The sequence below is a fragment of the Barbus barbus genome (genome assembly GCF_936440315.1).
Source record: "Barbus barbus genome assembly, chromosome: 11".
NCBI classification, from domain to species: Eukaryota; Metazoa; Chordata; class Actinopteri; order Cypriniformes; family Cyprinidae; genus Barbus; species Barbus barbus.
The window spans coordinates 30850877-30869204 of NC_136739.1; the positions used below are offsets into that span (position 1 = coordinate 30850877).

General features: G+C 37.1%; 1 protein-coding gene across 3 annotated transcripts in view; it reads left to right on the forward strand.

The window, feature by feature from the left end:
* Nucleotides 1-3706: 3706 nt before the first annotated feature.
* LOC306877383 (RNA-binding motif, single-stranded-interacting protein 1-like) overlaps nt 3707-18328 on the forward strand; it is a 67408-nt gene continuing 52786 nt past the window's right edge. The window contains exon 1 of one of the 3 annotated variants that reach the window (XM_079429140.1): nt 3707-3919. In XM_079429140.1, coding sequence (XP_079285266.1) covers nt 3851-3919 — 69 coding nt within the window. In that variant the 5' untranslated portion in view covers nt 3707-3850. Of the gene's footprint in view, nt 3920-13247; nt 13423-18328 lie in introns of those variants that run through there. The other 2 variants (XR_013784887.1, XM_079429141.1) reach the window with 2 other exon arrangements.

The following is an 18328-nucleotide window of genomic DNA, read 5'->3' on the forward strand; positions in this document are numbered from 1 at the left end:
CAGTCCCAACAACATGCAAAATTATTAATGACATAGGCTGAATTATTTAATACTATGTTTTTTGTCTCATTTTTTCATGTGCCTGTTGGATGTGTTCATGTAAAACATCTATTTTGCAGTCCTTGTTTTAGAACCATGTGATATCTTTGTTCTCTGATTGTGTTCAGGTGTCTAGAATATATGGCTACCCATATACAGTAATTGTCTAACTTTGTTTGTTATGCAGTTTGTTTGGTGGGTTTCCTCTTTCCTATTTCTGTGCATCTAATGTAATTTTCAGTTTGCTTAATTTTTATGAATGTTTCTTTGAATTACGTAAAGAAATGCATTTAAGGCCTTAAACTATGGAAACTTGTTATAACAATAAAAAAAGACAATTGTACCTTTTTTTGCATTGCTGACATTTTCCTTGCAATTCTGAGATATGAAGCCATAAATGTGAGATATAAAGTCAGACCTGTGAGATATACTGTAGATGCAGAATTGCAAAAAAAATAAAATAGCGAGATACACCCTCAGAATTCTGACTTTTTCCCTCACAATTCTAATTTTTTTTTTATTTATTTTTTTACTGAACTCTGTTTACATCTTACAATTTTTTTTTAGTTTTTTTCAGGCAATTGTGACTTTTTTCTTATATATCTCAATTCAATATCTCAATATGAGTTTAGTCTTGCAATTCTGCATCTGTATCTCATAATTCTTATTTTTTCTTCCGATTTAGAGATATAAAGTAAAAATTTTTTATTTTAAAGTCAGGATTGTGAGATATAATCTTGCAATTCTGAGAAAAAAAAAGAACTGCAACAAATAAACTCAGAATTGTAACTTTTTTTCCTTGCTATTCTAACTTTTTTCACTGAATTCTGAGTTTGCATCTCGCAATTGTTTTTTGTTTCTGCTATGAAATAAAAAATTTAAAAAATGTAATCGTGACTTTTTTCTGGCAATTACGAGAGTTTAAATCTCACGATTCCGACTTTTCTTCTCAGGATTGCGAGTATATATCTCACAATTCTGATTTATAAAAAAGGAAAGGGAAGGGAAAGGGAAGTGGTGTGTGGCCAAGTATGGTGACCCATACTCTGAATTTGTGCTCTGCATTTAACCCATCCAAGTGTACACACAGTAGTGAACACACACTCGGAGCAGTGGACAGCCAATGCTGTGGCGCCCGGGGAGCAGTTGGGGGTTTGGTGCCTTGCTCAAGGGTCTCACCTCAGTCGTGGTATTGAGGGTGGAGAGAGTGTTGGTTATTCACTCCCCCCCCACCTACAATCCCTGCTGGACCTGAGACTTGAACCCACGACCTTCGGGTTACAAGTACTCTATTCATTAGGCCACGACTGCCCCAGTTTATAGCTTGCATTTCTGATTTTTATATCTCAGAATTGTGAGAAAAAAGTAGCAATTACCTTTTTTATTTTTATCCCATGGCAGAAACGGGCTTCCATATTAAACTCTACTCACCTGAAATTGTTGGACCAGGTATTGTATTATAGTATTATCAATGACAGTCCTTAGGTATGAATGGAGAAATCTTCCCCTTACAAATAAAAGACCTGCATATTAGCTGGACCAACCTGGTGATTTGAGCTTAAGAAACACATTAAATAATACCATGAGTCTCTGTAGGAGATGAACTGGCTTTCAAGCAACTTTCCACAATCCAATCAGTTCACAATAGACACAATTAACATTTTTCTTGTTAGATGTCCTGTTTCACTCAGAAATTACTAAATATTTCTTGTTGAACTTAAAGCAAATGAGCATCTCTTTGCAATAAATAAGTGTATGTGTGTGTTCTATCTTAACAACGAATGTTTCTATGATAAATGACTGCGTCACACGCTCCATCTGGAAGCTGGTATCAGGGCAAAGAAACAGCAGCAGAACGGGAACAAAAAAAATCGCAAGGTGAGCTGAAGAAGCCCTTCCCACGCCTCACAGGACGACATTGCATCTTATTCTGTGATTATTGCACATTAAACAAAAACAAGCATGCGATAGCAAGGGCTACAGATGAGGAGCTACTCTGAACTGGTTTAATGCATATCAAATAATAATAGAAGTTTGCAACAATAAGTAAGTGCAATGTGCAATGTGCATCAGACAAGTTTATGGGAGTGCCGTCTGAAACTAATTGCAAGGCAATTAAGACAATGGTCACATGTAAACTTGGAAAGGGACAGCTATTCATTGAAACATTCAATTTCAGGTGTATAATGCGCCTAATTATATGACTATAGCTTTAGTCATCTTTTTTGCTTCTCTTTCTCTCTGTCGTCTAGATTAAGGGGATTCACTCGCTCATGGTTTTTTACAGCAGGCTTTGGTCCAACCCTTCTTCACAGGGCGCTCAGACACGCGTGATGCTTCCTGCCTCCTGAAGCTGAACAGGAAGCATCACTCACATGAGCATCTGGCTGGACTCCAAACTAGAGGCCTGCAGAAATGTTGCGAAAGCTGCATTTAACCCTCTGCATGAACAGAGTTTCATTTACTGGCATTCAAAATCAGTCATGTTTCTAAAATGTTGTCAATCTTGATAAAACAGTGATTTGATGCTAATAAATGTCAGTATTTAATAAAACTACTGACAAAAATATAAAATAAGGATTAATCTGAAACAGAAGCATGTACCATTGGAGATGCTCTGGAGGATAAACTTGACCTTTAGCCTTGATGTCCCGCCAAAAACCCTCCTCAAAAGTCATTGGCCTATCAGCAGAGGAGCTATCAGCTATTAAATAGGCATACACACACACACACACACACACACACACATACTATATATATATACATTTTTCATTTTACATTTGTCATGTAATTTGTTTGGCATGAATAAAGGCTTTGTTTAGACAGTTTGCTTGGGGAATTTTCCTTATTTTACATTCTGCATGAAATTATCATTGATTTACATTGAATCGTTGGTTTATCAATATTAACATGATTTAGAATAATGATCGCTCGATTCTGAGCGCTTGTGAAATATTTGGCTACATGATATTGATATTTGATATTATTCTCTTATTATGACCCTTTTTGCCATTTCATAAATATATCTGTGTTTATTAATTGTTTAAATATTAACATTTTGCCAAAAAGCCTAGTCAGCATTTTAAATTATCTTGTTTTCCCAGTCAATAAAACTATTCTAAAAATATTCAATTAAGTTTTCAAGGTTTGTTTCAGGCAGTCGTGGCCTAATGGATAGAGAGTTGTACTTGTAACCTGAAGGTCATGGGTTCGAGTCTCAGGTCCAGCAGGGATTGTAGATGGGGGAGTGAATAACCAACACTCTCCACCCTCAATACCACGACTGAGGTGAGACCCTTGAGCAAGGCACCGAACCCCCAACTGCTCCCTGGGCGCCGCAGCATTGGCGGCCCACTGCTCCGGGTGTATGTTCACTACTGTGTGTACACTTGGATGCGTTAAATGCAGAGCATATATTTTTTGTGTCTTATCTAAAAACAATATGTGCACTAATAATTCAGCCCCTTAATCGGCCTAGAACATTTGTGTATCATATTTTTTAACCATATACTGCTAGATTAAAAACACTGAAACATTTATCACAGACTCTGACAAATTCTTACAGGTGCTTTAGATGTACAGTGTCTGGTTGCTGTTTGTTAGTCTGTGTAGCAGACTTCTCAGCAGAGTTTGTGTGCACCGGAGGGAGGGAGCTCTGCTCTGCTCCACTGCAGCTCCACCGCCCACCTCTCTTCTCCTCTCCTCTCCAGTCCCAGCGTCTGGACGTCGACAGCAGCGGTCGGTGTTGGTTTTCTCTGGGTTTCTGGTCTGGCAGAAGTGACATCCGCGTCTAAATTTACCGCTTATCTTCATGGGCAAGGTGTGGAGGCAGATGTACCCCCAATATACCTACTATTACCCCCCTTACCTGCAAGCCAAGGTACGAAAAGAGGTTTTACCTCATGTTTGTAAATCTGACTCCTGTATGTCATGTTTTATTAGACATTGTGCGCATGTTTTTGGGAATCGGCTGATACTGTAGACAGTCAGCTCTGCTGTAAGTTTGTTGCGTACTTGAGGGGATTATTTTCGGGTGAACATTTTAAATAGTTTTAATTTTTTTAATCAGATATGAACAGTCAAGTCCAGATATAACCTAACAGTCGCTGCTTTATATGCAGTGCTGGTTTAAACTCATTGTGGTCGTGGTTATGAAATGTTTTGCTCGTGAATTCCTGTGACATGACATCGCGCGCTGGCTGAAGTCAATCTCAGTGAACTCAATAGTGTGTGCACTGTAGTATTCTCCTGTGAACTTGTGCATTTATCATACTAGTTTAACCACTTTTGAATTAATATATATATATATGTAGTTCAAAATAATAATAGTTTAATTGTAAGGAGACAGGTTATGTTGTTTGTTCACGCAGTCAAGTGGTTGACCGATATGCCCGATATAGGCTAGTAATGCCGATAGTACAATTACCGATATTGCTTATTAAACGAACATTTAGTATTCTATTTCCTAAAAATGAGGGGTCTGATTTTTTGGCACATGCAGAATTCAGAGCAAGCTTAATGGCTGATATATTAGCTGTAGATAATTCAATTTAATAGATAAACTATGAGTATGAGATAAAATGCTTAATGTTAAAATATATTGATTATTAAATGAATATTATTTATTAAATAAGTCTTTTACAATATCTCTCTCTCAAATTTAAAAACAAAACTGAAAATATTTGATCCATTAACAATATTGTTAGATGTTGTTGAAACTGAAACTTTCTTCAGCAAAGTCATTCAAGTCATTAAGGCCTAGACGTTGGCCGATAATCTTTTAAATGGTCAAATATTCGCTGATTGATTGGTCTTGATCTTCTTTATTATTTTAAATGGTGCATTATTTGATATTTAGTGCAATCAGCTAAATACTTTGACATTTTTAGTGCATTCAGCTGAAAACTACGCCTAGAGTTAGCTGCTTGGCCAAATCATGTAATGTTTTCAAATATTATACAAAATTCATATATTTACACATGTATGCCACCCTCCATCAGCATCTTTCATCAAAAACGACATTGGTCTAATTTTCAGATTTTTTTACATGCTAAATTAGACATGCAGTTTTCACACTGCTTAATTTCAGTTGTTTTAAAAGAAGAGCATGAGAATTGGCACGAAAGATGGAGAGCAGAGAGGAAGGTAGCTGCTGTTTATCAGAGAGAGCACAGATGATCAATACTGAGGCGCTCTATCGGTGGAGCACATCCATTATACTGCCTGACTGTAGATATGGTGCTAATCGGGTTTCATTTATCAAAAGATCCAGTTTCTTCTGAACATGTCATGTTTCATAGAGCTTTATGAAAGTATTGATTTTGAAGAAACATAAATCTTAATGCTAAGTTTTTGTCAATCAAAACTTTGCATTTCACAGTTAATGCAGTGGCTGCTTGTTTGATCTGACTGGTTTGCCTTAATATGGATGTGGATGAAAATTTATGCTGACAGAATACTGTGAATGTCAGATGAGTATCAGATTTAGAATGTTTTTATGCATTTATGCACTCGTCTCCTGCAAGGCCTCATATTTCACTCTTATCAAAGTCAATGCGTCAACCCATCGTAATCTGATGTATTTCTAAGGGAAACATTGAAGACCGGACTTATTCATAGAGAATTTAGTAAAGAAAGATAGTAAAATCTTTAAAAATCTGTTAAGAATAAAAGTATGATGGTTAATGTTTGAAAATGAATTAAGGCGGTCAAACTGTAATCCTACAGTAATGCAAAAAAATATATTGTATTATTTTTAAATACTCAACTTTGTATTTTACAGTGGAATATTACAATATGAAATTTCATTTTGTTTTCATTTAGTCATTTTTACATTATATTTAATAATAATAATTATAATTATAAAATGTAAATGCTTAGGTAATTAATAACATTATAATTATTTATTAATATAATTAATTATTAATAGCAATACAAATTATTATTATTAAAACATTATATAGTAATAACAATAATAATGATGGTGATGATTATCATTATTAATTTACTATGTTGATATATAATCACACATTTTGGACCTATTGTGCAAGCACAGCAAACCTGGAATTTTAATGTTTTCGCATTTTAAATAATTTTATCAGATTTTTATTTTCTCCACATCATGCATTCCTAGCATTAATGATGTCATCCAAAAATAAACGTTGATTCAGTGGCATAGCAAATTACATTTTGATATTGATTTTGCAAGGATAAACATTTTTTATATTTAAATATTTATTCTTTACCGTAATATACACTTATGAGTTGTGTACAGTAAGAGTGTTATGATGCTGTGCGGAACAAAGAGCGCACGACGAGCATAGACAATAGTCCTTTTAATCAGGATTCCAGGAGCAGATACAAACAGGGGAGTGCACACACATCAATAATAGCAACAATAACCGACGGTCAGACTAACAAACACAGGAACTTATAAAGGGGCAGATAATTGGGGAGGACAGGTGAACACAATGACTAATCAAACTGAACTAGGTCAAAGGGGAAAACAGAAAACCCGACACGGAACAGTCACAGGGGAAAACAGAAAACCCGACATGTAACATTTCGCCCCCTCCCGGCAAGGCGTGACCTCACGCCGTAACATAACAACTGAGGAGGGAGGGTGGGGGCTCTGGAGGAGGGTGTGGAACAGGAGGGTGGCAGAAAAAAAAAAAAAAAATAGAATCCAAACAATAAGTCCATGGGGGAGTGGAGGGTGGGAGGAGCCAAGGGGGATCCAGGAACAGGAGGGGCCAGATGAACACCCAGGCCACAGTCCAGATGGTGGCCCACGGGGGAGCCGACGGAGGGAGGAGCCATGGTGGAGGAGTGACCGCCGACTCCATGGGGCCGACCAACGGCGGCGGAGCAGGTGGTGGTGGAGCCCGAGGTGGAGACAGAGAGCCGAAGAGCCAGGGTGACGCAGAAGATCCGGAGGTCCAAGGCGGAGCAGATGTCTTCGGCGACCTCGGCGCAGGCGGAGATCCGGATGGCCGCGGCGGAGCCGGAGCGACAGAGGACATAGGTGGAGCAGGAGGGAAGGAGGAGCCCAACGGAGCCGGAGGGACGAAGGGACGGGGCGCAGCCCAAGGAGAGTAGTCCTGAGGTGCAGGTAGGGGGACGACTGACCAATGCGGAGCCGAAAGGACGAGGGAGCCCGGTGGAGCTGGTGGGCAGATGGGATCCGGTGGAGCCGAGGGAGCTTGAAGGCATGGTGGAGCCGCAGGGTCGCCGGACTGAGGCGGAGTCTGGGTCTCGGAGGCTGAGGGCGGAGACGAGGGATCCTCCAGACTCAACGCCAACAGCACTGGAGATCGGCAGACCAGCGGCGAGCCCACGCCACAGATGGTGAGCTGAGGGTGAGCAGAGGGGCTGACGAACTCCAGTGATGAGGGTGATGGAGTAGGGACCAGGTCAGTGAGAGGCGGTGGGAGAGGGAGGTTGGGTGGGATAACTTCCCAGAAATCTAACACCGGAGCTGGCTTCAGGATGATTGTGTCAGTGTGAAAGTCAATGAGGTTTCCCAGGTCCAGTTCATGCTCACCCTCAGCGGTGGCACCGTGGGCGGGGCGTTCCATTCCATCGCCCTCGCGATCTCCACAGCTTCATCCACCGTCGGTTGAACTGCCGGCTCTCGCACCTGGTCAGACACTTGGGGCTCGGGCTCCGGGACGATCGGTAGCTCTGTCGCTCCAGATGGAGATGGCTCAACGACCGCGGCAGGCTCTGGCTCTCCGTCTGCGGTGGGCTCGGGCAGCTCCGCGCTGCGGGGTGGTAGCGGACTGGGCACTGGGTCCCGAGTGGGGCTGGTGTCATTATCTGCGATGTCCACGGTGAGTTGTGATCTGCAAGACACCAGCACCCACTCGATAAATGCGGCGAGGCTCTCTCGAGGACCGTCCCCGGACAACTGCCCACGTGTGGTGTTGTTCAGTCCAGCTTTGTAGAACGTGCAGAGGCAGTAGTCCGGGAAGTGTGTTAAGTTGGCCAGGAACAAAAAATCCTCGGTGTGGTCCTCGAGAGAGCGGTCCCCCTGCTCCAGCAGGATGACGAGGACAGCGGGATCCATAAAAAATAAAAAACTTGACAAAAAACGGGAAACAAAACGGGGAAAAAACACGCCACAATCTTACTGTTTCGGTCGGTTATTCTGTTATGATGCTGTGCGGAACAAAGAGCGCACGACGAGCATAGACAATAGTCCTTCTTTTAATCAGGATTCCAGGAGCAGATACAAACAGGGGAGTGCACACACATCAATAATAGCAACAATAACCGACGGTCAGACTAACAAACACAGGAACTTATAAAGGGGCAGATAATTGGGGAGGACAGGTGAACACAATGACTAATCAAACTGAACTAGGTCAAAGGGGAAAACAGAAAACCCGACACGGAACAGTCACAGGGGAAAACAGAAAACCCGACATGCAACAAAGAGCAGGAAGTAAATATGATCAAATTAGATTTTGTTGCATCTTTGATTTGTTTAAATTAATTTGTACCAGTTGACTGAAATGGAAGTATAGAAAGATATCAGTCATTCTACTGTGGAAGAGAGTCAAGGAAGATGTGGTTTGCACAGGAGATGCTATGAAGCTTTGCATTGTTGTATATAGCATGTTGACTTCATGTGGGGCCAGCAGTATATACAAAAGCGTCCTAAACCACTGTAATATACTTACAGCTATACAGGAAAGAGTCCATAAACTCAACAGTGAAGTGGCCAGAATAAATAGACCACATTTGTAGTCCACACCATTCATCTTCCATCATCTCTTATTTTTGTAATTAGAATATTTCTGGTTCAGAAAGTTTCCAGTGTCTTTTATTTTTTATTTTTTTTCGACTGTTTTGCTATTTTTGGGCACATGCCCTTGTAGGAGCTTGGAACAAGTTGAGATGCTTTTGTAAGATAAGCTTTGACAGGGAAGGGAGGAACGGCCTTTTTTATTATTACAGCAGCTTGGTTTCTTTCAAGGCTGGAAGCCAACAGCTTTTGTCTTTATTTGAGAGGCGGAGAGGTAGAACACATTTATATGGCGTTCTACCCGACTGTTTACAGCATAATGTACAGCTTAAGCTACAAACAAATCATATGCACTCAATTTGAGCAGATTTGATTGTGATTAACTATGTATCAAAAGGTTCAATCTCTCAAAACTTGTCAAAAACACATATTTCACACTATTATATTTTGCATATAATGAAGCATGTTTTAGGACCATTGGGGTTTTTGCATTATGGCATATTTATTGCCAACTTATGCTTACCGCAATGCATAGCAGTATTTTTTGTTTTAAATAAAAAATAGTGTATTACAGCCATTTATAGTCATTTTTAGATTACATTAAATGTTATGTTGTTGTCGTTGAACAAATGTCAGTAAATATTTGTATATGCAAATAGATATAAAATAAATTGATGTGTCAAAAGGGTCAAAACCTGTCAAAAACATGTTCCCATCATACTGTATTTCACCCTATTATATTTTGTTTAAAGAAAATAGATTTTTTAGATGACAAAAAAATCCGTTTTACTCTGAGCAAATGTCAGTGAATATTAGTTTATAATAGTATATGCAGATGAAAATATAATTAATTGATGTGTCAAAAGGGTCAAAATCTTCCTATCATATATCACACTATTATATTTTGTTTATAGAAAATGGAGCATGTTTAAGGACGATTAAGCTTTTGCACTATGATATTATTTTTAAGCACATTTCTTGCCAAATAATGCTTACTGTAATGCATAGCAGTATTTACTTTTAATTTATGCTGATTAAAATAAAAGTTATTGTGCAACAGCCATTTATTGCCATTTTTAGATTGCATTAAATTCAATTTATTGTCATTGAACAAATGTCAGTATAGTGCATGAGGATTTAAAAATGTATATGAAAATGGAAACATAATCCGGTAAGTGCACAGTCTGTGCAAAAGTAAATAGTATATATCAAATGTATATTCAGTTGCATTATGGGACTGAGAAATGTGGGGGAATTTTTGCTTAATACTGTAATTGTAATGAAAATTATGTGCAACTAATATAAATGGTAGTAAAATAAGCTTAATTTTCTTTATGCAAACTATAATTCCTTTTTTTCCCCTCAGCATTTTGATGTTAAACCCAGACATATTTTAGTGAGATTGCGGTATGCAATTTCTTGAGAATGCATGAAATGGACTGGGAATTATGTAGCTCTTTGAGAAGCAACTGAACTGTAACAATTTATTCATGTTAAATTTACAAGTCAAGAGAGATGTGCTGGTGCATTATCACCAGTGTTCAAAAATGCATCGTTAATATGAATAATAATTAAAAAGCACCAGTTTTTCATCCGTGTAGGTGGGCTGGCCGTGTCAACATGAGCCTGTGATCGAGGGGTGGGTTTTAGCACATTAACTGCCATTGGACATTACACACAGAGCCTGCAAACAAAGCCATTGTGAAGGGCCTTAAAAAGCCCTATACAATGTTTACAATAAAGTCTGAAGAGTTGCCTGGCAGCGGAATGTACACAATTAACCAGCACCATGGCGGCCTCATTATGTGTGTGCCGAGCTGAAAGAATTCCAATTGTTCTCCTATGATAGTCATTCTGGGAACTTTTTGACATGAGGAAAATGAGGGAGCAGCTCACAATAATACCCACCACGGCGGTGAAGCGCTCTGCCAAGGGCCTGTCTCACAAACACAGGCGGAGAGCTGGAAAAAGCCCTTCAGCTTAACTGACAAGGTCAATGAGAGCCACACAGACTCGTCTGGTATTAATAGACCTGCTTTGTTAGTTTGTGTAAACAGGCAATTCAGTAAATGTGTAAGTAAATATGTGAAGACCCAATGGGGTAAAAATAGGTTCGCTATGAAAGAGGCTATTTGAAGACTGTCGGATGACGGTATATAGTGAAATCTGACAGCCGGTTGAGTTTCTGCTATAGCGGAAGTTATTTTTGTGTGGGTATCAGTGGACAGGATGATTTTATACCATATACATGTGGGAATGATGAAGAAAAGTGATGCAACAACAATACAAAGCATTAACGTTAGCGGGTGATGGCATTGAAGCTTTATTACTGTAAAATTTTGTGTTATCACATGAGGCTCATTCAGTCAGAATTTACAGGCTGATCTTGTTTTATAATATTAGCTTAAATGTTTTTTTGTTTTTGTTTTTACTGAAGTGTTTCATAATGTCAGATCAAGCTTTTGTGCAATTTTCTTTTTCAAAAAAATAAGTATTTAATTCATTTTAATTTGCTCATAATCAAAAATAAAGCTATTTAGTTTTATTGCATATATTAGTTTTATTGTTTATTATTATTATTTATTTATTTATTTAAATTATGTGAAGCTGTTGTTGCCCAAATATCAAAACTTTCATTCATTTGTTGTCGATAATCAATAATTTGTTTGTTTGTTTGTTTTTTGGTACATTAAGTTCCAATTAAAAGACAAAATGATCAAATAAGAAGTATTTAATTCACTGTATTATCCATATATGATTGATTCATTATCAGAGTTTATGAAAGCATCACAACTGACATGTCACAGTGTTTCCCTCAGAGCAATTTACATACCCTCATTTTCTGCAAATAACCAGTATACATATGAATATTTCATAGGACTGCGGGAATATTAATGCTGTGATTGCAAAAAAACTTCATAATCACCTTCTCATAATTTTTCAATCTCCAGTTGTACTTTGGAGAAATGTCTTGTGTGTTGTGATCTTTTCAAAATTACATGTGTGGGTTGCGGGAGCGAAATGTTGTTTTGTGTCATGCAAATACACAAATCATATTACAGTCATGAATTTTAAAGGATCTCATTTTACTGAATCTCTCTCAGAGCCCAATTCCAATTCCAATTTAGACAAAATCATACACCAAAGATTGCAACCTAACACGCACAACATCCATGCCGTATTTGAATGAAACTAGATCACTCCTGTTATAATCAGAGATGTCTCAGCATGCCGTCTTATGATATATGCAAATAAATTACACATATAAATTCTGAGCATTATGATCTTCTGGTCTACTCGTTTTCTAATCTTCTTTTTGATTGGACTACATTCTTAATAACACTGAATTCACAGTAAAATTCACTCATTTTAATAAGGCTAAAATCTAGCAGGGATCATAAAATTTTGAAGCCTTTGCATTATATTGGTAACCTTCTCTCTATATATATCATAAAAACGGCTGCTATTTAAGCATACATAATGCACAGGATACTATATCCCACAATGCAATGCCCTCAACTTGACCTTTCATTTCTAATGTGATGTGAATGAACTGGAAGTAAATATAGCCATGGTTTTAACGTCACTTTTCATTTGCTTGGACTGCAAAAAGTTGAGTGTTTTTCCAGGGAAAGCAAGAAATAATAGAACTGTGTACCTTAAAGAGAGAGTTCACCCAAAAATGAAAAATAGAGTGAGTAAATGACAGAATTTTCTTTTATTGTGCAGACTATCCCTTTATATGCAATAAAAGTCAGTTTGCATTAAAGCATCTCCTTAATGCATAAACGTAAATGTATTTTCTATACAAAATAAGCTCATCGAGGTTATGCATCGTGATGAGCTCATGAGACCTAAATATTTGTGACCCTGGACCACAAAACTAGTCATAAGGGTCAATTTTTCGAAACTGAGATTTATGCATCATCTGAAAGCTGAATACATAAGATTTTTATTGATGTATTGTTTTGTTATGATCGGACAATATTTGACTGAGATACAACTATTTGAAAATCTGGAATCCGAGGGTGCAAAAAAACCTAAATATTGAGAAAATTGCCTTTAAAGTTGTTCAAATTAAGTTCTTAGCAATGCATATTACTAGTCAAAAATTAAGTTTTGATATATTTACGGTAGGAAATTTACAAAATATCTTCATGGAACATGATCTTTCCTTAATATCCTAATGATTTTTGGCATAAAAGAAAAGCGATAATTTTGACCCATGCAATGTATTTTTGGCTATTGCTACAAATATACCCCAGCGACTTAAGACTGCTTTTGTGCTCCAGGGTCAACATTTAGCATTGCATAATGCACTATTTTTGAATCATAGTAGGCAGTATACAGTGCATACTGTGCAGTAAGTTCAGTAAGTAGTAAGCTAGTGTTTCATTCCCAGCAGCCCTGCACACATCCAAACTCTCTCTCTCTCTCTTTCTCTTTCTCTCTCATCCGTGTGAAAGAGGCGTCTTCCTGTGCGACAGACGCACACACACATGTAAACACACTGCTTTCATAGTGCGCGAGTGCCTGCCGTGACAAACTCGAAGCTGTCGTTGTTGACGACTACAATGTGGCCCCTGCCAAGAAGATGGGGCCCTCGATTCGAGCCAGACGGCAGAGGCAGGAAGGTACGTAGGACGGCACTGTTTCAACAGCGTGCAAATTGCAGCATTTTATTTATACAGAGCAAATGGACCGAGACCGAACAAGATAGGAAGTCACAGTTCTCCATTACGGTGGAAGGCAGGGAGAATGTCGAGAATGTGGTCTGGGCAAGTTGCACGCTCGCAGTAACGTGGCGCTTTAGACGTCTCAGAGTTGCATTGGAGTTCAAAAGCTTCTCGTTTACCAGTCAAAGGTGTTTGTAGGGCACTGTAACTACAGTACAGAGAGAGACAGTGTGCATGAGTGTGCATGGATTTATGCACATGCATGTGTGCTCACATGCTGGCAGGTTGGAGTGTGATATATAGTCGCTCTGATCGCCTGTGGGGGAGGCGAACGCTTTCCTCTTCATTTGTTTTCTCTGCACATTCAGCATGGACAGCTGTACCATGTCAAGCAGGGCTACTTTACGGCTGATTTGTGGGCTGCTTTCCTGTAGGTTTAAAGCTCCTCTAGATTTTGTTAAACATCCTTGCTATTATAAACCAGCGGTTCTTAACTGGTTTCGCTTCTGGACTCTGATGTTTATCATGCAATGTCAACAAAAATGTCCTGATATCGACCTAATTCATATTTCACATGCTATTCCAAAGGATAAATATTTGTATGGGTACTTTACAAGTGTATCCTACTTCATATGCAGTACATGCATGGAAAAGCAAGATATACTATATAGCAAATCTCAGCTGCGTGATTGTTTATATCATCACAAAATGTAACTATATTATCTCTATGGAACCCCGTTTCCACTAAGGTCATTAAAATAAATATGTAATTACATAACATTTTAGCAGATTTTTTTACTTGCAATTCTGAGAAAAACATATAATCTTGGAATAAAAATGTAAAACTTGGAATTGCAAGAATAATTCAGTATTTTTCTCATAATTGTGAGCTGATATCTTGCAATTAGCCTATGTCTGTCTATATATCGCTGATTGTTTTTTTTTTTTTTTTTTTCCTTTCAGAATTTAGAGAAACAGTCTGAATTATAAGATAAAGTTGCAATTACCTTTTTTATTTTTTATATCCATCATAGAAACAGTCTTCCATGTATCGTCCAGCTCTTTAAAATAAAGTTGGATTTACAAGTAGGCCTATGTTCAACTATTTCTGCATATATACAGTATTTTTACATAAAGCGATATATAATATAGCAAATCTCTGCTGGTATCTTTGCAAACTGTAAACTATATTATCGCCCAACTCTAATCTGCTAAACGCACATATAAGGCGTGAAGATATTAGGATATAATAAACAAACATCTGGATTTTCTGTAAAGCTGCTTTGAAACAATGTGTATTGTGAAAAACACTATACAAATACATTTGACTTCTTAATCTTTTATCTAAATGTAACTTTTTCTAAAACGACTCTCCAGTTTGGATGATGTCACCAAGATCATTTATTTCAGCTCTCGATGCACGATGCAGTCGTTTGCTGGCAGATAAAATCAGTTCCTGCCTTGTATTTTTCCTCAGTGAAAATTATTTTTCACTGATAATGTAAATTATGTTTTTATTTTCTTCAATTTTGCTGAAAATGGCAAGTTGATACAGTAAGAAATATCCCACTAAGTGTTTAAATGTCTGAAGTTAAAGGCTAATAAAAGAAAGATAAGAGTAGTTTTAGTTGAGTTTTTGTTCAATATTTAGCATTTTTAAGTCAATATTTTGAAGTCCGAACTGGCTCATAATGGTTGCAAATGAAAAGGTGTGCCATTTGGGACCAAGCATTTATGTGCCATTAACTTGCATTTGTATACATGTGAATATATATATAATTGCATTTATTGTATTAAACTATTTATTGTGTGTGTGTACATATATATATACATACATATATATATATATATATATATATATATATATATATATATATATATACATACATATATATATTATGTTAGCCTCTTTGCTCTCTCTTTTGTTGCCTTCTCATTTAATTTTGCACTCTGACCCTCTGCTTTAGCTGAATCAGCCCTTTCTGCTACCTCATTTGCCTGTTGACATGCTGCCATCGTTCATACAAGCACGTACACGGCAGAGCGAAAGGTGCCAGCAGGTCACCATCATGACCCCGAGTGTCCTTTGAGTGCAGAAAACCACATTATTCCACCTCTCTTCTTATGTAACATTTTCAAATTCATCCGTATCACTTTGTCTGTTTTGAAAATGTCAGAATGTTTAAGCTAAGGGTCAGGATGCACAAGGTCGCAGAACAGAATTAATGCTCTGCTAGAATTAGGGATGCACGATATTGGATTTTTGCCGATATGCCGATATTTTCCATCTAATTTTGACCGATGCCGATACCGATATATTTCCTTTTGTTTGGAAACAACACAAAGTCTCTCCTGTGCAGAAATGATAAGAAAATAATTTTTAATTTTGGTTAGTTTTTGACAAGAACTTATTTATTAGAATTAAATAAAAGATAATGAAGGTTTTTTGACAGTACATTGAAGCTTTGAAAATAACTATAAATAAATATCAATTGCTGCATTTTTTCCCCAGAAAGATGCAGAAAGTAACCCTAACATTTTATTTTAAGATTTAACATTTGTAGATGGTCTAAAACAAAAGAGTTGTAAAAATTCAGAAAATCTTTTAGAGCTCATGATTTGTTTAAAAAATAAAACATATTACACATTAATGAATAAATCGGTATATATAAAATTATTTAATTTACAAGTGTCATATTTGTGATTTTTTTTTTTCATTTAAGCTATAGCTTCTGACCATTAAATCAAAACATACTCATTATTTTATGACATCAATTACTGCTTTATTTAATCCGAAACACAGGTTAAATGTTATTTGTGTAGGCTATTTTACTTTTAATTTAATTAGAAGTAGTCCAACAGCACCCCCTAAAGATTAAATCCCCTTACGGAGTGGGCGTTAGGACCCGGGGGAGGCTGTCACTGCTGCCACTGCTGCAGCTGAACATGCTATTATTGTTTACTCTATCACGCGTCATTCTGTACCTGCTTTCACAGATTACGTTCAGTGATCTAAATCAGTGAATCTAATCATCATTCAGACAAAACTTTGCTTCAAGAATGAGCCACACTGCTGACGTGATCTAATCACTAGCACACCCTGAGCACATGAATTAACCCATTCCTCTTATCGGCAAGACACATCGCAAGACATATTGGCAGAATTTTTCATATCAGGCCGATACCGATATTTGAATTTAAAGCCATTATCGGCCAATTCCAATATCAGTCCGATAATATCGTGCATCCCTAGCTAGAATACATTATGAGATTGCACCAAGGCTGCATTTATTTAATCAAAAATTGCAGTAAAATCTGTAATATTGTGAAATATTAATACAATTTAAAATAACCATTTTATATTTTAATATATGTTAAAGTGTAATTTATTTTTGTGAGGCAAAGCTGAATTGTCATCATCATTCATCCAGTCTTCAGTGTCACATGAGCCTTCAGAAATCATTCTAATATGCTGATTTGCTGTTCAACCAACATTTCTGATTATCATCAGTGTCAAAAACAGCAGCAAAAAACAGCAAAAAAATATTATTTTTCAGGATTCTTTGATGAATAGAAAGTTCAAAAGAACATCATTTATTTGAAATAGATTTTTTATTACATTATAAATATCTTTACTGTCACTTATGATACATTTTATGCATCCTTTCTTGTGTAAGTATTAAATTAAATACTTTTAATGCTTTTGATGTCTCAAATGCATCAAATGACTACAATGACCCTTTTGCCCCCGTATTTTAAATATTTAGTCAGATTTTATCTCTTTTTGTGGCATTTATTCTGAGAACTGGTTTATTTCTGACGTAGCTTTGACAGAAGCTATTTTGTGTGTAATTGAGCCAAATCTTTGATGCCTGACTGCTTTGTTTCTCATCTGATCTGTGGCTGGTGTTGACACACTCATGTTTGCTCTGTCCTGAATAGCAGATGTTTTCCAGTCTGATTTTTTGGTCACAAACAGGAAAAGGAGAGGATCCAAGGGCAAAGATCTTACTCCTGCTCTCTGTGGGATTGTAAATGACCTGTTTACATCCTAACTATCTGATGTAAACTGCTTTCTAAGCACGATCAGCCAGAGCTGGGGATTATTGATACCACAAGGTGTTTTCACTGCTCCTAAGATCAAATTTATATTCAAAACAGCAGAGTGAAATCGAAAACTGATGAGCTCAGAGGAAGTTATTTAAGAAGACAACAGGAAATGCAGTGTTTAGGTGTGAGGACGAGCCTTACATTCATCACAGCCTCAGAAACCGAGCAAGAGCGACAGAGAAACACAAGACGTGCTGTGTGTTTAGAAAATTACATTTCTTTCTATTTGTGTATAAATGGATGGGTAGCAGCAGACAGTGAAGAACAAGCATCATCAAGTGTTCATCATGCATGGTCCTCCTTCATTAATGCACTGGATGAAGTTGGTTGATGAATTTCCAGATTGAGAATAGCTGGAAGTAGCTCATATAATATAGGAGAGTTTGCATTTGTGTTACATGTTTTGGTCACTACATCATTCCCAGACTTCCTTTGATCTGTTATGTCAGAATTTAAAATGTGGTTTCTGGTGTGTGTTGAATCTCTGCTTTACATTTGACAGATAAGTCTTGATATCAGTACTACAGAAACATCAACTTCTTAATTGATAGGCTTGGAAACAGTTTTATATTTAAAGATTTAACAATTTTTATGCTGTGAACATTTAATGTCAACTTTGCATCTGCTTAATTTTTAATGTTGAGGCAGATAAATAATAGAATATTAATTATGTATAATAATAATAATGTTTTATTGAAATAATATTGAATTATTTAAATATGTATCTTTTAATAAAGTTGAATATCATTTAATC